This window comes from Tubulanus polymorphus, chromosome 8, assembly GCF_964204645.1.
Source record: "Tubulanus polymorphus chromosome 8, tnTubPoly1.2, whole genome shotgun sequence".
Taxonomy (NCBI): domain Eukaryota; kingdom Metazoa; phylum Nemertea; class Palaeonemertea; order Tubulaniformes; family Tubulanidae; genus Tubulanus; species Tubulanus polymorphus.
Genome location: NC_134032.1, coordinates 12,745,042 through 12,768,670, shown reverse-complemented (window position 1 = coordinate 12,768,670; position 23,629 = coordinate 12,745,042). Strand labels below are relative to the sequence as shown.

General features: G+C 40.6%; 3 protein-coding genes across 4 annotated transcripts; 1 reads left to right on the top strand and 2 right to left on the bottom strand.

Annotated features, from left to right (window-relative positions):
- Window positions 1-379: 379 nt before the first annotated feature.
- On the bottom strand, window positions 380-16,491 carry LOC141910150 (cullin-associated NEDD8-dissociated protein 1-like). Its single transcript, XM_074800873.1, has 28 exons — window positions 16,329-16,491; window positions 15,519-15,688; window positions 15,062-15,174; window positions 14,642-14,742; window positions 14,289-14,451; window positions 13,489-13,615; window positions 13,187-13,349; window positions 12,248-12,351; window positions 11,262-11,416; window positions 10,718-10,826; window positions 10,085-10,270; window positions 9,391-9,496; window positions 8,970-9,063; window positions 8,779-8,896; window positions 8,224-8,389; window positions 7,978-8,077; window positions 7,186-7,386; window positions 6,377-6,522; window positions 5,860-5,955; window positions 5,711-5,778; window positions 5,325-5,419; window positions 5,063-5,234; window positions 4,342-4,531; window positions 3,588-3,776; window positions 3,375-3,446; window positions 2,690-2,861; window positions 2,186-2,332; window positions 380-1,794 (listed from the first exon to the last, which is right to left on the bottom strand). The coding sequence occupies exons 1-28, from the start codon at window positions 16,368-16,370 to the stop codon at window positions 1,664-1,666; spliced, it is 3,696 nt and encodes a 1,231-aa protein (XP_074656974.1). The 5' UTR covers window positions 16,371-16,491; the 3' UTR covers window positions 380-1,663.
- Window positions 16,492-16,739: 248 nt separating this feature from the next.
- On the top strand, window positions 16,740-20,240 carry LOC141909835 (protein ABHD13-like). Its single transcript, XM_074800480.1, has 7 exons — window positions 16,740-17,075; window positions 17,546-17,777; window positions 18,334-18,434; window positions 18,542-18,795; window positions 19,214-19,318; window positions 19,403-19,510; window positions 20,034-20,240. The coding sequence occupies exons 1-7, from the start codon at window positions 16,859-16,861 to the stop codon at window positions 20,142-20,144; spliced, it is 1,128 nt and encodes a 375-aa protein (XP_074656581.1). The 5' UTR covers window positions 16,740-16,858; the 3' UTR covers window positions 20,145-20,240.
- Window positions 20,241-20,586: 346 nt separating this feature from the next.
- On the bottom strand, window positions 20,587-23,118 carry LOC141909841 (uncharacterized). 2 transcript variants are annotated; one of them, XM_074800490.1, is made up of 3 exons: window positions 23,034-23,118; window positions 22,743-22,819; window positions 20,587-22,190 (listed from the first exon to the last, which is right to left on the bottom strand). In XM_074800490.1, exons 2-3 carry the CDS (start codon window positions 22,756-22,758, stop codon window positions 20,899-20,901), a joined length of 1,308 nt encoding a protein of 435 aa, XP_074656591.1. In that variant the 5' UTR covers window positions 22,759-22,819; window positions 23,034-23,118; the 3' UTR covers window positions 20,587-20,898. The 2 variants fall into 2 exon arrangements, with proteins under 2 accessions (XP_074656591.1, XP_074656590.1); XM_074800489.1 differs by having other exon boundaries at window positions 22,970-23,117.
- Between the last annotated feature and the right edge of the window lie 511 nt (window positions 23,119-23,629).

The window sequence follows — 23,629 nt, the reverse complement described above, 5'->3', positions numbered from 1 at the left end:
AATTTATTAAACAGTGAGAATAAGGACGATTTCATCCTCCATATGGCAATATTTGTTTTAAAAAATTGCTTGTGCTCCATGTATTTGATTTGATTTGCCTTGAAACTGCATGTGTTTCATTTTGGAAATGCTTAATATTTTTGAAGATTATTTGTACGATTTTAAAGCTAAAGTTCTTAATATTTTATGTTTTCATATTGAATGTTCATGTTTGTATCCTCTATATACCAGTTCCTGCCGGTAGGAAAGCGATATTGGCCCGTCAGAACTCAGCCCCGTAAAAACGAAGAATGTATGAACTAACTTATTAAGCAGCAACTCCAAGAAATAATCCTCAAGAATATATCTCTAGTTTTACATGAAAATTTATTTTGCAGAGTAAATTTTTTTACAATGATAAATGATAATATAATAGCCATCGACAGACGACGCGTGAAGCACATACGAATCTAAAGCACACAAGAATTTTTTCTGCGGAGCGCGAAAAGTTAACGAAAATGCTAATATCATACAGTTATACACAGAATGTCCTTCCTTCTCAAAAAAGACAACTTAACATCTTGATGAAATTAATAACTTTATACTGGAGCCTTGTGAATGAACATACTCCCTCACATTGTAAGATCTCTGCACTACAAGACCCATTCTCACTCACAGGGATTTGGCAATGTAAGACTCTACCACAGTACAAAACCCTGCCCTACTAGTATCCTCACTGAATTTTAGGTCCTCCAACTCCAGGGGCCGGTTCCACAGTCGAGACTCAAGTCCGTAAGTGGGCTTAAGTCTTAAGATTGGTCTCAAGTTGTTAGATTGGCTATAGAACTAACATGGTCAAGTCTAAGCCAAGACTATGGAACCCGGCCCCTGTTCCACAGTTGTGAGGCAAGTTCATTTTAAATGCGCTAACTCAAGAGTCACATCTTGACTCACAACTGCACCTATGGAACCGGGTCTCAAAGTTCTGAGGATCCGTAGTAGTTGATTTCTTTCGTTTAAGGAGCCTCTGCACATTCAACCTAACACATAATTGTCTCAACTCATTCACGAAATTCTGAACCAAGAAAACAACGTCTTTTATAACGTAAACTGAAACAAACAATGGAACCAACACATCTGACGTGGTCAAAAACTACATGTCACACACAATCAAAGCATTTCAAATTCCACTTTCGTTCTCAAGTTCAACTCCAAAATATCAGCCATAAGAAGAGCACATTATCTGTGATATCTCTAATTGACACGTTACTAGCCGATAAGAAGTCTTTGAGAACATGGAAATGATGACGATGTCATTTGTAAGTTTCGTCCGTACTCTTCCGATAGAGGTCTGAAAGTTTGAGATGGAGAGAGTGAAGACAGTGGGAGGAGCTAGAAGAGGGAAGGGGGACAGGGATGTAGGAAGCGGGAAATAGCAAGGTAATGAGCGCCCGGAGAGGTGAAGAGTGGGATGGTCGGGAAGATAGGGGGGTGAGAATAGGTGAGTTAGGGAACAAAGTGAGAGAGGGTCAGGTGAACAGAAGCGCGACCCCGATGCGAGCACTTCTCCAGTCTATATTTACAAGCAGGTCAGTTTGAATCGAAGAGTAACAGTTCATCGTCGTCACCATCATCAAAACCGACGCCTAATTCGAAATTCCGTCTGCTCAACTCGGGCGCCGGTTTAACTCGTATCCATTAGCGACGTCTCCGAGCTCGAAGCAGACGTATCCTTCTGAATACTCTCGAACATATAACTCAACTCCGGATTCGATTTGATCTGCGTCAGAAATTCGTTCATCGGCGGACTTTTTTCTGCAACAAGAAAACAAACAAAAAATTTGTGAAATGTCATTAATATAGCTGAACTCTGTTTGGTCGGAGAAATGTCATCGTGCCGGCCACCTGTCGAAATGACGACTTACATTTGGTAAATGGAATTAAATATAGAGAGACAACTCCCAGTTATCCGCCACTATCAGGACCTCCGCAATTTTGGCGGATCATCGCGGGAACAAATCGCGAGAATAAGTGAATTTAAGAAACTTTCATTCCCTTTAAAACACCCGAAATTAACCCAAAGCGTATTCATCGTAAGCTATAAACATATGTACTGTTCTATTGAACTCCGTGACGCATTATCTGATGACAACTGAACCGACAATTTCGATTCAATCGATTCAAAAAAAATATGTATGAATCTCACCTGCATCGGAAATCGTAAGCAGAGCAGCTACAGCCCTCATCGCCGAGCGTTTTAATTCGTCTTGTTTCTCGAATTCTTGTTTTACCGAATTCGCTTTCACTTTAGCCGTACACGTCGATTTCAGCGGCTCGGCCAAACGGTCCAATCCTGACAACAAGAAATCATAAAACTTTGTGTAATTTCACAAATTCAGACTTTCACTTTTTCTTTTATATTACCAGTATTCGTCAATAAAACTAGTTTATAGTTGAAATTGGTCTATAAAACTGGCCCGAGGGATCCAAGTTAAAACCGTTTCCAGAACTGGGTCAAAAAATTTGTTAAACTCCCTGTTTTTCCAGATTTTTCCAGGTCAGTAGCCACACTGTTAGATCTAAAGATTAGTTTTGATTAGCTATAGAACTAAGATGATCTAGTCATTACTGTGCACAACTGACGCCTCGATTGACTCGTATATATTAACCAATTGCAAAGGAACCAAAAATGATTCGATTCGATTCTTACGTTGTAGAACGGCAGACGGACACAGATGAGCCAAACGAACCAACATCAAATACGTCAACATTTTTATGTCGTAATGATCTTTCAAACCTTCCTCGACGTTGTTCAGAAATTCGAAAATGTCGATACGATCGAGACACGCGTCCAATAACGTGTACATACATTCAAATGCAGCCTGAAATATCAGATAATAAACGGTGAAAATCAGGCCAGGATATGATATATCCCTGCATTATAGCCCCATCAGCGGTGGACCCAGTGGGGGTTCAAACCAACCCTATTCTGACCAGGAACCCTATTGAAAATGACAGGTGAAAAATTCCACCCGACATTGATCTATGACGAAAGTCCACAATACTTCTTAAAGCAGTAATATGCACTAAAATTTCACGAAAATGTACCTAAATTGTCGCCCGCCATTACTATAAAGTGTCTAATTTCTGGTGTTTTTATTTCACTTTTCATTAAGAATGTCTCAGGTGAAGCACTGAACACATGTCAGGTGTGGACAATAAGTTTGGAAAGTGTGCTGATAAAATGTCTAATGTTCATTTTCAAATGAAAATGTTTTGGATGAGGTCCTGAACATATGCGTGATGTAGGACGATCTAAAATGTTAACCCTCACCCCACCATCTCGGCCTAAAACTCTGCCCTAAGCCCACCTCGAGTCATTTAGAACGTCTTACCTTTCTGATATCAAGACCATCGTCGACTGTGTGTTTAAATGGACCCATTTCAACTTCACGAATTAATTCTCGCTAAAAAATTTTAAAGGAAACAATAAGAACCACAATGAATTGCTAAAAATTATTTCCGACGCAGTTGAGTTTTAACTCCTCTAGAAATCACTGTCTAAAATCGAAGTTAACCGGGAACCGTGGATCATTTTCAAAACTTACTCTGATTTGTGTTTCGTGGTAGAGATGAGGTAAAACGGCTTCCAGTAAATCGCGTATCAACGACGGTTTGTTATGAGCCGCCGAATTGAACGCGACCAACGCCACACGACGCACGTTCAAATCCGAATCCTGCAACGTCGCCAGGAAATCACCCATACTGCCTTTCAACAACGGGTCGATCGGTTGTGGCTGAAAATAGAGTAACAATTCTTATAGATTACCGGTATCTGAATCATATAGACCTTAAACTATAGGCAATAAGAGACAGAATCTCAAACTCTAACTCAGTATTTGACACCAACTCGGGTTAGAATTCTACCAGTCTCAAGTTAACTGAGTAAGAGACAAGAGTCTACTGTATTTCACAAACTCTTACTCAGTATTTGACACCAACTCGGGGTAGAATTTTACCAATCTCGACTTAACCACAGTAAGAGACAGAGTCTGCTGTATTTCTCAAACTCTTACTCAGTATTTGACACCAACTCGGGGTAGAATTTTACCAATCTCGACTTAACCACAGTAAGAGACAGAGTCTGCTGTATTTCTCAAACTCTTACTCATTATTTGACACAAACTCGGAGTAGAATTTTACCAATCTCAACTTTACCACAGTAAGAGACAAGAGTCTACTGTATTTCTCAACTCTTACTCAGTATTTGATCCCAACTCGGAGTAGAATTTTACCAATCTCAACTTTACCGCAGTTTACCTGTATTCTAAAAGACTAAACTATTATTTATACAATACTGACCTGGTCGGAGATGGTGAATTTCACGGCTGTAACGACCGTACTACGAGTCATCGCCGAATTCGAATTTAGATAACTTTTCAATTTCGGCAGCAACATCTCCGGATCGATGAGCGTCAGTTTACCGAGGCATTCCGCGACCACGTTACGCGTTCCTTCCTCCGGACATTCACAATGACTCAACAGCAAATTCCTGACGAAATACAATTAACAAATTGTTAGAAAGTTCATACAACCACGGGGTTTAATTCAGCACAAACTGTGGAATTGGATCCAGAGTCAAATCAAGTCCACTGAACTGTGGAACTGGTTTGAGAGTCAAATAAGCACACAACTGACAACTGGATCCACAGTCAAATTATAAACCCACCAAACTAACCGACACAATTGTGCAACTGTATCCAGTCAAAATAAACCCCACACAACTGTGGAACTGGATCCACAGTCAAATCAAATCTACACAACTGTGGCACTGTATCCAGTCAAAATAAACCAAACATTACTGTGGAACTGGATCCACCTCCACAGTCAAATGAAACCTATACAACTGTGGCACTGTATCCAGTCAAAATGAACCAAACACAACTGTGGAGCTGGATCCACAGTCAAATCAAACCTACACAACTGTGGCACTGTATCCAGTCAAAATAAACCAAACACTACTGTGGAACTGGATCCACAGTCAAAATTAACCGCACACTTCTGTGGAACTGCAACTACTTACCAAACTGACTCGACGTAAGGTTGTAAATCACTGATTCCGCTCGCGTTGCACGATTCACAGCTAATTATCTCTTTTAACGAATGTAACAATAAATATTGACGTTTCGGTTGATTCTCGATTTCGTTGAGAACGAACGGTAAAAACGTCGGCAGGTTACCAACGCTTACATTTCCTAGAACATACACCGAGTACAAAAATATTCATAAAACTTATTGATTTCACCGGATGAGTTCAGGAAAACTGCGTCTGCTAGCTAACGTACCTAAAGCAAATGATGCAGCAGATTTCACATCTTCGTTCGGTGAACTGAACGCTTCTAATATCACATTCTGAAGGTCGTTGTGATGACTTAAATCTCTACAAAACGATAACAAACGAATTTCACTCATTTCAATTTCTAACTCCCGAATTTCACATTCAACGAATTGAAATTGCTTTAGGTTATTTTCTCGTTAACGAAAATTAAACTCATAAGCGTTTGAAATCACAAGTTTTGAGCTGGGTTATGTATGTTTCGCTAAAAAGCTACATCCCAGTTCAATAGGGTTAAGATAATTGACTCGACTAAACTGAACTGAATACATACTGAAACCCGGGCAAATACTTAAAATTTGTTAAAATTTGTTACTCGACAAATAAAATACTCACATGAATTTTCCTATTTCTCCGACGCAGAGCAAAGCGAACAATCGAATCGAATCGGTAGATTTCGCGTTCTGAAAGGAATCACGGATTCAATAGATTCATTGGAATTCACGCGAGCTGACGCGTTTAAAGCGCAAGATTTAGAAATTTACCTTGATATCATTGATGAATTGAGTGACTACGGCCGAGGCCTCGTTTTCACAGACGACCGTTAACGTGGCGACACATTTCGCTATTGAATGATAAGCCTGAAATATATAGAAATACAAGTAGTTAGTTTTAGATGCCACAAATGGTCAAGTTCTCGCAAACCCCCTCTAATATAAAGGACCATCCAGCAAAAACAACAAAACACCAAACATCCAAATTCTTCTATCTTTTTTCGAGACTTCTCTGACCAAAGACCAAAAATTCCCCGATCAAATTAGCAGATATCTTCATCGTGGGCTATATCTTACTCAACAGATGCACGGTGCACTCATTTACAGGCAAGAACAACAAAACACCTAACATTTGCATACTTTTCCCCGATTTTCAAGAAAGAGTAAAAATTTCCTGATTTTCCCAGCAGGGAAATGGAAAAGTAAATCCAGAACTCCCTGATCTGTTAAAACCTAGTTACCGGTACCCCTGATGAAAAATTCTGAAACGCTGTTCTCTTCTACGAACCTGTTTATGAAGTTGAGCTGTATTGTCCTGCGTCGGACTATAAATCGGGTATAACAACATCTGCAGAAGATCTTTGAAGCCCAATTTTTGCGTTCCCGTCGCGACGAGAGCCTGGAAAAATTCTAACATCGCGTTCAACGCTCCACCTACGTAAATATCAAACGAAAAATATCATCAACTGAAATTTCAATTTTGTCGTGAAGTGATGGAGTAACTGGAGTCGACAATTTCTATTGGTGTTTATATGGTTCATGAGTGGGTACAAAGGGTCAAATGTACGTAATGCAGGACCCACCCTTCAGTACTTCAATACTCTATTACTATTCTTCCTATTTTTGATCGTCCAGGCTTCACAAGGACTTTATCTGAGAGGTTTCTAATTGAAGATGAACTACAAACACCAGACATTAGACATTTCATAAACTCATTTTCAGAAACAGATTGTCCACACTTAACATGTGTTCAGGACTTCACCAGAGACATTTCTCAGTGAAAATTAGATATTAGACATTTTATCAGCACGCTTTCAAAAACTTATCATCTACACTTCACAAGGACTCTCTCTGAGAGGTTTCTAATCGAAGATGAACTACAAACAGCAGCAGATATTAGACATTTTATCAGCTTATCTTTAGAAAGAAACTGATTGTCCACACTTCTACGTAACTAACTGAAGGGATGGTTTCAAGCTGCATAATGATATATTATACCTCAACGAATTCAAATACGGTATAATTACCCCTGAAGAAACTAACGATTTCAATCTATTTACGAAAAGAATCGTTGGTCTAGAGAACGTACGTACATACCTTGTAAAAGCGGTGATTTGATGAGGGTGAGTAAGTGCGGCAGTACCGACGTTTGAATGCTCGTCGTACAAGATTTGTGACCTTTACAAATCGACGTCAACAGCGTGAGAGTTAACTGCGAAATGTGTAAATCAGTGTCGGAAATCAGCGACGGAATTTCTTTCATTACGTCTGCTACCATCGATTGCGTCATCGCGTCACCTACAATTCAAATTCGTACTTTGTATTTTCAAGGCCTTCCGTGTAAATTCACGCCGATTCAAAGCAATGATAAAGTTTTTCAACGCTTTCAATTCACTGCACTCATTCAATGCCCGTAATAAACCCTAGCTTTGAAAAACACTATCACAGGGTCCCTACAGATCAGTCATTCCTGGATACGATGAGTTTTCAATAAGAAAATGAGTTTTGATTCCAAATTTTGAGGAAGTGCTTGCATCGCTTTCATATATCCATTACAGTAGACTCCTCCCAAGTCGGAACTGTTCATTACGGTAAACCATTAATTCAGTGGTTTTAAAAGTACATTTTTATTCTTAACTCTACCCAAACTAGGTTTCTAATACAGTTACCAACCAACCTATCAGGGTAAAAACAAATCCAAACTGTATCGATTAAGGTGTAGTTAACTTTACAACTACAAACTAGACAAAAATTTCTAATTTCCTATTTCTCAAAATTGAAGGAGTTTCAGATATTTTGCTCAAATTAAAGGAGTTTCATGCAACTTTAAAAGAATTTTCCATTTAGGACTTTTTAAGGAGTCGTAGAAACCCTGCATCATCTGCTTACCGTAATTAATAAACAGCACGTCTAAACACGTCAGGGTTGAAAGTTTCAGGGCTCGATGATTTTTCCTGAGAAACGAAGCTAAAATCGGTACTCCTTCGCCCTGAAATTTCGAATTCAACAAACAATCGATATCGCTAATAAAACCAGACACAGTTCTGCCATGAACAAAATTCTAAGTTAACCGTGGCACTGAGTTCGTACTGAAGTATTGATTTATTAATAACTAGATGTTTTTACAATACGTACGAGTACTGTTTGAAGACTGATTTGCAGCGGCGAAGACGCGATCATCGTCAAAGCTTTAACCGTCGTCAGTCTCGTGATTTCGTTTTTCAAACGCTCGAGGAATATCGGCAAACACTTCGTCAACTCCGACGTCAACGTGTCGCCGACGTTCGAAATTATCTGACCCCTAGAACGTAAAAGAGAGCAGACAAAATTAAATCTCATATATAAATTATGAAGATGATGGCAAGATTTTCTGACTCGAAGCAACGCAGCCATGAGTCACTAACGATACACCGCGCTGTGGTGAAGATACACGGAATGCCCGTTATACCAAACGCAATGAGGGGGGGGGGGGGGGGTGAAATTGTCTGAAATACCCGAAGTATATCTCCAGCACTTAAGGGTAAGAATTGGTTGGCATTTATAGGCGGGTAAATAGAATATTGACCCTCGCAGTATGAAACAGATGGTGAGCAGTTAACCATCAATTAAATAGTTGTATGAATTAATAAACACATGTCTTATTCTCTCTAATAAGGTGTAATAAGAGGTAGGAGGTTCGATGATACGTACATGCATGAAATCGCGCGCTCTTTCACCTCTTGGTCGATATCTGAAGCCTGCAGTCTGTTCAGAGCGCAGTCGTACAATTCATTCACGTAAACAGCGAAATTGAAAGACACCTCGACGTCTGAAAAAGTACGAATAAATAATTTTCATTTTCGAATTTTACGAGTAGTTGACAATAGGGAGGAGATACTGACCGAGCGGTCGGATAACTTTGACGAGTTGTTGCGTAACTAACAAAGCTTCCGATGTGATTTTATAAAACGGGTCGCTAACCGCGTGAACTATCGGCTGAAATATATAAATCTGAATTTAAGATATGTAAACAGCTATTGTGGCAAGGGAGGATCCTCCCGGTTTGCTGGTGTTCAGCGAGTAGGACATCAACTTCTGTGACAAAAGAGGAATCGACTTGTGGCAAGTGAGGATCCACTGTTGCTAGTGTGCAGTAGAACACAAACTACTATAGCAATAGAGAATTCCATTTATACTATGTGGGTATCCACCAGGTGTGTTTGGACATCATTTGAGTTCAATGTCAATGATTGAAACAAACCGAACCTGGGTCTTAAGAACTTCCACCGAGAAATACTTTCTGAAGCAAAAATTGATACTTACAGTAATAAGAGCTCCGATGTGGGGATGAAAAACTGTCGGTGCATGCGTCGTCAATAAACAATTTACAAACGCTAATGTGTCGATTTTCATATTAGAATTCTTATCCCTGAAAACAGATACAAACATTATTTCAGTGACGGATATTCAAAGCTACAGCTGAAACTAATTCTGCCTACTCGATTAGGCTGACCGACAATATGTACTAGTGATTCTTATATTCTCAGAGCCACCCATGGAAGAAATTTAAGGTGCCTGGAGAACTCACTGGGGGAGCATAGAGACTACAGCGCTATCAGTTTAGATGAACCTCCCTGGGAAGTGTAGGTAAAGACCACAGCACTATAGGTTCTAGGTCAGCCTCCTGGATTAGCGTAGAGACCACAGCAATACCAGCTCTAGGTGAACCATCTGCAGCAGCATAGAGACCATAGCACTCTAGGTTCTAGGTCAGAGACAAAAGCCTTGACCCTTTCCCCCCCCGAGGGAGCATAGACCAACGTACAGTCAATCCCCGATATACCACCATCCCCGCCTACCACCAGGTTTTCTCAATGTACATCTCTATACAAATACATAGTAAAACATCCCCGATATACCGCCATACTCTCTATACCACCAAAATCGTTTTGCACCGATGTGGGCGGCGTGTCGGGGGTTGACTGTACATAAGGTCCTAAATGGAGATCATACTTACCCTAGTGAGAATTGAACGCCGGGTATGAGTATACCGATGTGATCGGTGAGCGCCCCGGGTAACACCTGCACCAGCTCGGTGAGCAACAGAAAACAGCCCTGTCGAGTTTTAATACTCTTCTCTCTCAACTGTCGATGCAACGCTTTCACGATCGTCGGTATCTGTGACTGTAACAGACTCACCGGTCTAAAAATAGATAGAATGTAAGAAAGATAATTCATTCGTGAAACAGACCCTTCAGGGGTGTTATTTCTCTCTACACATATGGTAACAACATCAAAATTCAAGAAATTTCACAAAATGGAAGCTTTTTCTCAGATTCAACTTGACTCGCTGGCAACGGGTGCAGAACATGGGTTCAGACCATATCTCAGATATCTCAGACTTACTCAGGGTAAGACCTCAATTAGTTACGGTATGTACTCAAGAAGTTGATCAAAATGTCAAAGAAAATCAAGACTAATCAAATGATTAATGAACTTAAAAAGAAGTAGCAAATTTTGTTCCTTGGTTTCATATTTCATCTCTAGGATCAAAGAGTTTTGATACAGCATATATCACTTTAGGAAAATTTGGAATTTCAAGATCATTTTTGGTGGATGATAATCTTTAAGTGAAATCAGTACTACTTACCCGGTGTCCTCTTCCATAGCGTCGGGTTCAGTGAGTACGCTCGGTTTCGTCTGCCTCAGTAACGTTATATAAACATGGAATATATCGGCTTTTACATTCTCCTCCCTCTCTACAAAATATATACATATAATGTTGAGGCCCAGTTAAAGAATTTCTAAGTCTGTATTACTTACTTACAGTAAGTATGTTCGAATCTTAAGACCCTTTATGTAGATAATTCAGACAGCAAAAATTTATGACACAGTCAACCCCCGATATACCCCCCACATCGGTGCAGAACAATTTTGGAGAAATCTAGATCCCGTATCGAGAGTATAGCGGCATATTGGGGGTGTTTTACTAGGTATTTGTATAGAGATGTACAATGAGAAAATTTGGCAGTAAGCGGGGGGTGGCGGTATATGGGAGGGTGGTATATCGGGGGTTTACTGTATGTTAAAATCTCTTTCAATTGCAGGCCAGTAGACTGTTCTAAACAGTTCCAAGAGTAAATAAGAACTTCAGTATTTGGACAGAAACTAATTTCAATTTTAGAATAGTTTACCTTTAAATCGACTGATAAGAGTGGGAGAGATGATCTTGTAGAATTCGACGAGCATCTCGTGTCGCGTGGCGATGATCGCGTCGAGACATTTCGCAGACGCGCGACGAACTTTCCAACTCATATCATCATCGTCGCTGTATTCATCATCACTCTCACTAGACAAACATAAACAACAGATCGGTGAGTGACTCCCCTCCACACCCCCTCACCTCTCGTCATCACTTTCACTACTAGACTAACATAAACAACAGATCAGTGAGTGACTCCCCTCCACACCCCCTCACCTCTCGTCATCACTTTCACTACTAGACTAACATAAACAACAGATCAGTGAGTGACTCCCCTCCACACCCCCTCACCTCTCGTCATCACTTTCACTACTAGACTAACATAAACAACAGATCGGTGAGTGACTCCCCTCTACTCCCCTCACCTCTCGTCATCACTTTCACTACTAGACTAACATAAACAACAGATCAGTGAGTGACTCCCCTCCACACCCCCTGCACTCCCCTCACCTCTCCCCATCACTCTCACTAGACAAACATAAACAATAGATCAGTGACTCCCCTCTACACCCCATCCACTCCCCTCCAAACACAAACCCCCTCCACTCCCCTCCCCCACAAACACAAATATTACCATGATTAATTCAAAATTTCCTAAGTATTTCCCGAGGACCTCATGGATTGTTTTCCAACTAGAAACAGATGCCATCCTGTAGTTGACAAAGGTTATTTTCATAAAAGATTGCGACAGAAGTCGCGGTTCAGCAAGCAACTGATATCCCACAACTAAGCTACACGAAGTATAAAATGATTTTCAAAAATATTTCCGCCATCAGAGGAAATCAATCAGAATTCTGCAATATCTAAAAACCGGGAAATATCATTTTAAAATTCCCTAAGTTTTCCCGATTTTCCGGTACAGTGGGAACCACGTAAAACACATCGATGATTTCCCTCTTACTCCTCACAAACACTTACCCCTCTTCCTCCTCATCATTCACATCCATCGCATCCTCATCTTCCTCTTCGTCGTAATTATAATTCGGATCGTAGCACAAATACTCTTCACACAGTTCGATTATCTATAGGGCGAGATGATCAAACTAACCAGGTAATGATTATAAACCATTGATGAAACACTAAAATATCCATATCTTATGATGATAATATACATGTATGGAACCCCTGCACACTAATGATGATAAATCAATTCCTTTGAGCTATCTTATTTCATTCAGGCTTTGGCTGTAACCTGATAGTTACCTTCAGTTTTAGATTAGGCCTATGATAGCAGAAATGTTGCCTGCAATACATCATTAGCTCAAAGGAAAAATTTCACATGTTTAACATCATGTAAGCACTGGTCCGATTGCTTGGGACAAGTATATTTTCATTAGGGCAAGTAGGTTATCATTATCACAACGGAGGATTGTGCCACGTCGAGTAGGACTGGCTGTGTAGGGCAAGTTGATTTTTGAGGGAGCAAGCAAAATTTCAGATATGCTTATCCCACGGGATCATACTAAGGGCTTAATAATACAAGGGCTTTCATTCCTTAGCATTCGTGTGGATTCTATATCAATATACTAAAACTCTTAACGCTTTCAGTGCGTCTACACCGCAATGCGGTATATAAATCAGAGATAGATTTTGCTAGTACACCGCACTGCGGTGTATTGATGTAATTAGTAATTATCTCTCTTGAAAAATGGCAGCACCTGTCAAACGTAGTGAAATATTAGTAACTAACATTACACTGCGCCGCGGTGTAGTCGCACTATAGTGGTATTCCTGTTATTCAACACACATGGGTGGAATTTTTCAGAATTTTCAAATTATCTCCAGCACTATAGGGTGTTAATTAGTCAGCACTGAAAGTGTTAACAATTGGTTTCTATTCCCGTTTCTGATACGTACAGCTGAAACGTGCGGCGATATCTCTTTCGGACAGCGGCGTATAAACGATTCAAACGCCTGGATACAAAACTCTCTCAGTTCGTCGTCTTCGATTTTACAGAATTTAATCACTAACGGCACGATGCGCTCGAGATGTTCACCGATACGGTGACCCGCCTGACGACTGAAAAACAAAACAAACAAAAAAACAATTAACACACAGTAAAACATATCTACAATGGATATCAAATGCAGTGGAGAGAGGTGTTTGCAATGGAGAGGTTTGAGCTTTTGGTGTCGTGATGCCTTTGATGATATTTTACCTGATAGCTCCCATACACTGTATATAAGTTCGCGTTGTTGAAATGTTTGAATTTTTCGACAATTCAGTCAACAGAAAACTGATCAGTTCGATGAATAAACTGTTACTACAACTCGTTACTAAGAAACCTGAAAAACACAAAATTCCCCAGTATCAGTTTTATTCGAACTCTATCCTTAGAAAAAAGGGAGTAAATCTACCCGGAGCCAACCATTCGAGAAACGGATGAGTCTGAACGCTGTGATTTGAATATTTCCGGAGCAACTCCTATTTGATACACTCGCGTGAAGACTAAAACATGGCTTCTCAATCAGGGTGGCGATTTTTATTTGACCAGCTTTCCCCCCCCCCGACATGAACATTGTTTTCCCCGACTTGATCAGCTAAGAATCCAATCATTTAACGCAGTCAAATATGTAAGACATAGACGGAAACTGTTTGATTATACACATGATGTTACTAGCAATCTCAACATATTTCCCCTGACATAGCCTCAAAATTACCTTAGGGGTCATTCATTTATTACGTACGCATTAGGGGAGGGGGGAGGGGTCAGTGCAATTGCTTACTGTAATGCTTAATGTATATGAAAAATAGCCGATTTTGCGTGTAGAGGGGGTTGAAAAATTCAAATTTTATGCATACGTAATAAATGAATGATCCCTGATTTCCAGGTAAGTGGCCAACCTGTTCATGAAGTGAATGACTTTGAATTGATCGGCCAAAGACCGAGTGGCGACTATCAAGGTTGACAATAATACGGATGATTGCGACGTTGATCACCGGAATAGACTTACGTACCTAGAGCGATGATCGAGCGTTTTCTGACGGCTAATCTCGGGCTAGCGAGTTGCGGTAGTAAAGCTTGTTGAATCGCCTGATGAAAACTCGTTAATAATCCACCGTAGCGACTGAGCAAATCGGCTAAAATATCCAACGCTTCTAACTGCACCGACACATCCTCCTGAAACACAGACACACACATAGATTTGAAATATCAGGGGTCAGATTTCATAAAGTTTTATTTGAGATTGAGGTGATTCCTTTTTGGTTGTAATGGGGGCGGTAGAGAATGGAAGAGAGGGAGAGAGATGGGAGGGAGCTGAATTGTGGGTCAGAGACCGGAGAAAGGGAGCTGAATTGAGATATTTTACCTTTTGAATAGCGCTAGTAAGTCTACCGGTGATCTTTTTACAAATACTCGCAGCGAGCGCCGTTGATGAGGGCGGCAATTCACCGATCACTGTCTTCAATCCTAAATGAACGAAACAAACCATGACTTAGGCAACATGTGGCAAGCGAGGATTCATGAGGTGTTGCTAATGATAGGCCTAACTCAATTTCTCAATACTTCCATCAAGATTGAGTCAAAATTCTAACAATTTCATACTGGATATAACAAACTTTCAATTAAACACACAAACATATTTTCTGGTCTCCTAATGTTCATTGTAATGAAGATCCACTGTAGAAAGATGCGGCTGGTGGGATAGCTGGGTTTTCAGCTAAACAGTACTGCATAGACATTATCAACCAAATAATGGTAATCAGAAAAAGTCTAAACTCTTTCTTACCGATGCTGGAAATATCCCTCAATTGTTCTTTCTCCGATAACATATTCGTACACAGCGTATCGACGATAGTTTCCACTTGAAATTCCTTCACTTTGTTCACCAGTGGCCCGAGACTGAAAGACATGAATTAATACAGCAGGGTTGTTACAGCTTGGGGAATTAAAAACTTATCAAAATCTTCAGTGGGGGAGAACAAGACCAACGACACACCAAAAATTATAATTCCCTGACTTTCAATCAAGAAAGGAATAAGAATTCCTTGATTTTCTAGACTATATTAGATATCCTCAGAGGGGTCTATTTCTTATCAAGAGGTTCTTAGTATCACTCATCATGAGCAAGAACAACAATACACCAACAATTCAAATTCCCTGATTTTCATGGTCTCCAGTTAAATCTAGTAACAAGTCATCTATATTTCAAATCTTTAAAACAACTATTTTTCCCGTGCACTCACCATTTCACGGCCAGATTCTGAACTTCGCCGTTTTTATCTTCGAGAAGTTTCAGTAAAGTACGCACGACCTTTCGTTCGCTGTCGTCGTCCAGTTTGATCGAGTCTTTCTGAAGTTCGGCCATCAAGTCGTTCGTTGCCATGAAACGAAAATCTTTATCGGCCGAACCCATCTGAAATAGCAAATTTATTCATAACCAACGGGTACTGACTAAACAGTGGTTCGGATACTGACTTGTCTTTATTGCAGTCACGCTACAGCATGTTTGGAAGCAATTTTTTTCTTGCCGCGGCTAATGGCCTATTTTTGACAGGTTCTAATAATGCCGCGGTGAATTCACTTCAATCAATTTCATCATTTAACGTGGAATTCAAAGAAAAAAAACGTCATGGAGTAAATTATTGCTACGGCTTACAACGCTGCAGTCGCTACATTTCCAACCCCACTGACAGTTAGTCCAGTTATTGACCGCAGTCCGGTTACTGAATGAACTACAATCCGATTATCGACTAAACCAAATTGCAATCAGCTAACTAATAAACTGCTACCCAGATACTGATTAAGGAAGCTGACAATGACAGCTGCAGTCCGGTCTACCGCAGCGGGTGCAGTTGGGTTTGCACTTATTTTAACTGAACTACAAACTGATTTAACCAAACTGCAGTCCGGATACTGACTAAACTGCAGTACAGTATCGTACCTTAGGCCTACATTCAACCAAAAAGATAGATGACAAGCAACTTTTCAAATTCATTCAAAATAGAGAAAATGAGAAGGTTCTGTTTTCTGGACTTTTTTGACATCAAACTGACCTTTTCCAGTAGGTTAGCGATATGATACGACACACTCGCCATTTTGCAAATTTCTCAAATATCCAATTAAACCGAACGAATTCCTTTTTCAATGGCGCGCTCAATTAGTTTCGGGGGTCAGAAAATACCGGCTTTATTCACTAGACCCTGAAAATGAAGTTTAAGTCACGTGACACGCAGCTGCGGATTGCGAAACGGACGCCTGTTTCAGAACGCCCTGTCTCGAGAAGGACTTTACCCTAGTTTTTCATCTAGGTGCTCTTGCTACTTATTCAAACATTTAGCTATGTAAAAATGATCTAAAATCTGGCCTTTTTAGGCTTTAGATTCTTACACGAAACGAGAATCCGTTCGTTTATAATCTGCGGCGCGGACGAGCAGTCCGTCCCGAATTCCGAACTTTAAAATGGCGGCGCCCAGGGTTCAAAAATAAAAACAAAATTTCCGAGTTCGGTTTTTCAACGCGATTAACTGGCGTCTACGACGTCGGGACGTGACTAAAATCGTAACATATTTCTAAACGTAGTCTAATGGCTCGTGGCAGATACAGGATAATGCAAGTTATAGATAAAAAACCCTCGAAATGTCGAGTTTTAGTGTCAATATTGTACGTCGCAGGAAAACTAGTCTGGCAAGCGGCCGTTCAGTTATGGGCTTTTTGTATGGCGATGTTACTATCGTTGTTTCTATTCTATTGGTTATACGGAAGTGTGGCAGCATTTTTACTGCTCTGTTTTGCAGTTGTTGGTGAGTATCCAATTCAGTGACATTTTGAAAATTTTTTTTTCAATTGAAAAATAAGATAGTCTTCTAGATAGGTTCTTATATTGCCACTGAAAATTAGCTATAATTTCGTCAAAAACATGAAAAAAGCATCATTCAATCAATTATTGCAGCGGCTTTCGTTAATGCAGTTGCTACAGTTCCACTGCTCAGCTGTTACTTTATTGTGGCTAGCTTTTATAACTGGAGTTATACCAATATGTGGTTTGTTGAAATATCTGATCACTGAAACTCAATTACTTACTGATAGGTTTCCTGGCTAGACCAATAAACCTGTCGTCTGTGGTTTACACTTTAGATGATTTCACAAATTGCATTTGGTATAAACCCATCTGATTATTAAAGCTTACTATACCACAGGGACAAGTCGAAGAACAGCTTTTCCTAGAGGATGAAGAGCACCCTCGTCCTAACTTCTATTTCCTATTTTGTAGGTTTTCTATACAACGCTCAGGACACATTATTATTTTACCCGGAGCAGCCGCCGACCGCGCGACTCTACGTCGAATCTCCTCAAACTTTAGGACTGCCGTACGAGAATATAAACATTCAAACACGCGATAACGTGCGTATTAATATGCAGTTCATTCCGCGACCGAACGGCCAGCGACAGCACGCGGTTACAATGCTGCTTCTCCATGGAAACGCTGGAAATATCGGGCACAGGTAATGTACACAGTCTCGTCTGAATGCTTCACGATGAACGGGTTTCCTGACACCAGCTGTTTGGGAACAACAGCTGGTGGTGACCCCGATTGCACAATTGTGGCTTACCGGTAACTCTAAAATCTTAAGACAGGTCTTAACTTTTAAGATCGGTTATAGAACTGAATTGGACTGTGGTCTTTAATCTGAGCCATAACTGAAGTTATCGGCCCAAGGACTTATCTTAAGTTATAGAAACAAAGTGGGCTTAGACTTGTGTTAAGTTATGACCAGGATTGGCATAGACTCGGTTTCAAGATCTAGAAACCTCGACTGTGCAACTGGCCCTTAAAGTGAAGACTTAGGTTTGGTGTAGGTATCAATCTTTGAGTTAGGCTATAAGATAACGATAACTGAATGACTGTATCAGTGAGTACAGGCAGCGGATTGACAACTGCATAGAAATGGGCTGAAGACTTGTCTCAATTTGGTAGATAAATATTAAGAATGACACAATTTAAATGTCCTGCCTTTTCTAAAATCCAGTGATTTACATAATGCTCGTATTGTTTTGCAGGTTACCGAATGCGTACTATTTATACAACATGTTAGGTTTTAATATATTATTGGTCGAATATCGAGGATATGGAAAGAGTTCTGGATCTCCGAGCGAACAAGGTACGCGACAAAAACTCAATTATTTTGAACATTTTCATGCGATCATTATCTCTCATACATTGACATTACAAGACCTAGCCTATCTATATAGTTGGTTCGTTTTTCAGGAATTTATTTAGACGCGCAGGCTGCGTTGGAGTACCTCATGCAAAGGACGGACATTAACACTAAACGCATCGTAGTTTTCGGGCGGTCACTAGGCGGCGCTGTAGCTATAAATCTAGCGTCGAACGGCGCGATGTGTCAGAATATTTGGGCCGTGATTATCGAAAATACGTTCACGTCGTTGCCGGAAATCGGTCGTAATATTTTCAACTTCAAGGTGCTGAATTTTCTTCCCGATTGGTGCTTTAAAAATCAGGTAAAATTTTGAGGAATAAATCAAGAGTTTTTCGGGGCTGTTGTTGAACAGGCTGGTCACTTACCTCCTGGTAACCAGGGAAAATTCAGGGAATTTTCTCTTCTTTGAATTGAAAAAGTCAGGAAATTTTGTATTAAAGCTAAAAGTCAGGGGACACTGGGAGATGTTTTGAGATTGCTAGATCAAATGTCAGGATAAAGCAAGTCAAATAAGGAATATCTAATGAGGGGTTGTGTCCTAGGGCAAGGGTTTGTGCTGGTACCATGGTAGTTTCACGAGGCATTCCGGTTAGAAATCATACTAAGAAGTACTAGAATTAACGAAAAATGATTTTACCATCAGCTACTTAATCGAAACAAAAAACCTACTCCGTTTTTGTATAGAAAAGAATTACATGACCTATTAATTTTTGCTCCAGTTTCCATCCAAGTGCTGCATCCGTCAATGCAATGTGCCGACGTTATTTTTATCCGGATTATCCGATACTTTAATTCCGCCATCGATGATGGCTCAGCTTTACGAGGTAAGAAACGAATCGTTCAAGTTCAAAATGTATTCACGGTGTCTCTTGCGAGTAACCGGTAGTTAACGACGGTGTCTCTTTCAGGCATGTGGAAGCGCTCATAAACGAATCGCGCGATTTGAATCGGGCACGCACAACGAAACGTGGCAGGTTCAAGGTTACTTCGAGGCAATCAGTAAATTTCTTCAAGAGGTCAGTGTTTCATTTATACCAGTTCTGAAATTATAGCTCTCCGAGTTCATGCAGCGGCCTGGAGCACCTCACTCACTGTTTGAATGTCTGGCTTCTTGAAGTGTGCCGACAAAATGTCTTATGTCTGGTGTTTGTAGTTCATTTTCAATTTAAAATGTCTCGGTTGAAGTCCTGAACACATGTTAAGTGTGGACAATTAATTTTAGATGCCGATAAAATGTCTAATTCCTTGTCTTCGTAGTTCATTTTCAATTGAAAATGTTTGGGTTAAAGTCCTGGGAATGTTGTGGGGGGGGACTACCAGACTTCATATTTTTTTCATGACCTCACCCTAGTTAAAAGCGAACTACACAAACATCAGACATTTTTCAAAAAGTGATCATCCACACTTTGTTGAACAATGGTTGAATATCTGATGGGGCTATAATTTCAGGAGGCTGCAGATTGATACGTGCACCAAATTCAATATATACTTGATATATTTCATATCTTAAATGGCCTATGATTTGAATTGATATTTCAGTTGGACAGAGTGTCGCAGTATTTACCAGAACGCAATAAAACTAGCCACGAGACAACTGTAGAAATACCATTCGACGATGGTGGCAGAAATCAAACCATTAAATCGTTATAGAATTTATTATCTCATTTATTTTTTGGGAAAAATTTCGATGTTATTACGTTTTATTCATATCTTCTAAATTTGAAGGGATAAAATAATAAAATATTTGGGGGGAAAATATTGTATTTACATGTAAAAAAGTCTTCTTTCTTTTACTTTTTTCCTATGAATATTTTCGACCGGGTCAACCACAATCCATCTGTCCCAATTCCATGTAAAAGAACTTGTTTCCACATGAGGACGCCAACGACGTCCTAAGAGGAATCTTATTTTGCAAACAAAAATTGTAAAGGAGTTGCACTTAATAGACTGGCTACGAACCAACGCAAAGACCCGGTCCAGACCTCCTTAGTGTCTTGTAGGCAGAGATAGAGAGGACCCTACAACCAGCAATCCACACTTGTGATTATCCAGACTTTAAACAGAATAACAAAATTCTATTTTGTCAAATTTATTTACATTTATTTAGTGTGACTCATACAACTGTTATGTTACAGTCAGAAATGATTTCCGAGCAGAGAAGAAAAATGAAATGCTAAAATGAAAAAAAGTTCCAATGAAGAGAAAACCCAACGATCAATATAACGTTCAAAAACTAGATGAGAAAAGATTTTCAAGTCGAATTCAAATGTAGAAGCACTGAAAGAGTTAAGAGGGGTTGGCTGTAATACTTGGCAAAGATCAAAATCTGGAGTAAACTAAGAGCTGGAATATCATTCATAAAACATATCGTCTCGACAAAAAACATATTTCAAATATTTCACAGCTAATCATCGGACGCTGCGTCCAACATCATAATCACTTGCGACGCCACAAAGTCATCGTTTTCACCTGTCCGCGTTCGCGAGTCTCGTCGCGGAGTCAAAATATTTATCGACGATAACTTCGAATGCGACGCAGAGGGCGCCGCCTGCGAACCGGTCTCCCCGGACGGCAACAACTCGGCCGGGAATCCACGATTCAAAATGTTCGATTCACGCGGATTTCTTTTCACGATTCGTCGAAAGTTTTTCGTTTTCTGCAGCCGCGCGTCGGCCGTGTCGCGTTGCTGCTGCTGCTGCAGCCGCTGCTTTCTTCGCTCGGCGATCGTTCTGCGTTTCGACTCGCGACGTCGACGCCGCTCCTCGCACAGACGCTGCGCCTCTTCGTACGCGCGACTCTCGCGTTTCACGCGCAACGCCAACGCCTCCTCGGCGACGCGTTGCTCGACGATCTCCGACGAAATGCCCTTCTCGGCTAAATCTTGAACTTTCGCTTTACGAATCGTTTCGATGATCAAATCCTCGGCGTTCGTGTCGCTAATTTCATCGTCGTCCTCATCATCATCGGCGCCGACGTCGATACGCGGTATCCCGTTGACTGCGGCTGAAATATTCGGATCGCCGCGATTCGGATTATGCTCCATAATGTACAACGATTCGTCGTCGGTTTCGCCGTCGTTCATCCGATGACAGATCAACGGCCGACCGTTCTCGCGAATGATCACCTCGCCTTCTTCGAGATTTTTCAAGTCACCGATCGCGCCCGGTTCGGTGGCGCCCGGTTTATACAGGCGGTGGATGTCGTGTGTTTTCATATGTCGTTTCAACGCGTCCGACCGATTGAAACCCTTGTCGCACAGCCGACACCGATGCGGGTTCTCGCCGCTGTGAATCACCTGGTGGCGCATCATGTTCTTACGGCAGCTGAATTCGTGGCCGCACATATCGCAGAAGAAACTCTTCGCGCCGCGACCGCTCGAAGCGATACCCGACGATAACACGTCGACACCCACGGCGACTTCGGTAAGCGCCGGGGAAGGTTTAGGTCGTCGTGGACGCGTTAACGATATCTCGTTTTGGTTTAACGACGCGCCGGTAGACGGCGTCGACGTCGGAGGTGACGCGGGCGCGACCGATTGCGTACCGATACCGACCGCCTCCCGCGCCGCTAAACGCTTGACGAGGTGTTGTAGATCTAACGCTCGCACCGGGGACGCCGATCGACGGAATTCACCCTCCGACATCTCAACTAAAGTCTCTCCGATGACGATCTCATTGATCACGACTTCGTGGGGATCTAAAATATCAACTTATTTCTATTAAAAGGTTGCTGAAAAGTGTGGTATGGCTAATATAAAAAGAAGGCAGAAACAATTATATAAACATAAATGGCAGGACTTTTTGACTGGGTGAAAGAAGTACATTCCAGTAAAATTCCTTCATAAAAGTGTGCAGCTCAATTTTTTGCACTTAAGAAAACTGAGAAAACATTCAACTAAATTTTATGAAAATTCGATTTTTTTGAATCACCCACATTCATCCTATTGAATTAATTACTTTGTGGCCGTCAATCAGTTCATCTGATTGAATGACCTTTACAGTGAGGTGTTATATAGACAACTAATTAACTTATTAATTAGCCAGTGATCTATGGACACTAGTCATGTAGACCAGTCATATATCCCAGGGTAATTCCATAACACTTTCCTAGATATTCATTCATACTGACAATTGGATAACACTAGGGCCGAAAGTAATAAAATACTTCAAAAGACGAATTAATGACAAAATTTGAGCGCTATCATCCAGTTTTTTTATTTATTTCTTTTTGTCGGTCATAAATACTCACCACCAGAATGATCCATTTTGTTAGAATTAATCCTAACTAAATGAATAATGCAGAATTCAAAAGTTTATTTCATCAATCTGAAAAATATCCAAAGAAAATATCATATATACGCAGAGTTAATTAACGATTTTGATTGAGCAGACTAAAAAGTTTCGTAGTCAGAAGAGCGTTTTTCGATTCAATTCTCGGTGATTTGAAGCGTATTTTAACCCGATTTCTGAACTAACCAGTCCCGATTACATCTAGAATACAGCCGCTTTTAATTGAATCGTTCTTGGATAATCAACTGACGTGAAAAAGAGAAATCTTCGCGGTTCCCAAATCAAATTTTATAAAAATTCCAATTTTGTGGAGATTGTGGACCCGAAAATGGCGTCGTCGCTACACCCACCGAATAAGCGGAGCTCGCTTGCCGCTGTAGGATTTTAGAAGTGCCACGTTTCGAATCCCATATTTAAACTCACGAATCGGCTCGCTTGCCACAGTAGGATTTAAGATGTGGACGGGTTTCGAATGATTCGAAATCATATTTAAACTCGCGCAAAATCTTGTTTTCTCAGTTGAAAGTGATTTTCGAGGATAATTTTGAGTTAGCTCAGTCGGAATACTACAAATTAAATTTAGTTTATTCCGAGTTACTGAATAAACCTCAGGAATTCTCCAAATCCCAGTACAGTCCGTACAAGAGTATACCCATGCGCGCCGGGTTCTGGCGGCGTTTTATCCAAACTTTGAAAATGAATCGCAAAGAAAAGTTGATCAGTAGGCCGAATAAACAGGTACGTTGATCAAGTACCCGGGAGGTTCTTTCGAGCGCTCAGACATTCTCGGGGAATCATTATCTGCGATCTTATCACTAGTACTATGGACAGGAACCTTTAGGTATA

What these genes read in the sequence shown, in the direction of transcription:
- LOC141910150 (XM_074800873.1), bottom strand. Translation starts at nt 16,370, where the DNA reads ATGGCGAGTGTGTCGTATCATATCGCTAACCTACTGGAAAAG. An exon ending in CCTTACGTCGAGTCAGTTTG is followed by an intron (nt 4,532 to 5,062) that starts GTAAGTAGTTGC and finishes GTATTTCGTCAG; the next exon opens with GAATTTGCTGTTGAGTCATT. An exon ending in ACCACGAAACACAAATCAGA is followed by an intron (nt 3,447 to 3,587) that starts GTAAGTTTTGAA and finishes AAAATTTTTTAG; the next exon opens with CGAGAATTAATTCGTGAAGT.
- LOC141909835 (XM_074800480.1), top strand. Translation starts at nt 16,859, where the DNA reads ATGGCTCGTGGCAGATACAGGATAATGCAAGTTATAGATAAAAAACCC. An exon ending in GCTCTGTTTTGCAGTTGTTG is followed by an intron (nt 17,076 to 17,545) that starts GTGAGTATCCAA and finishes CCTATTTTGTAG; the next exon opens with GTTTTCTATACAACGCTCAG. An exon ending in GCTGGAAATATCGGGCACAG is followed by an intron (nt 17,778 to 18,333) that starts GTAATGTACACA and finishes ATTGTTTTGCAG; the next exon opens with GTTACCGAATGCGTACTATT.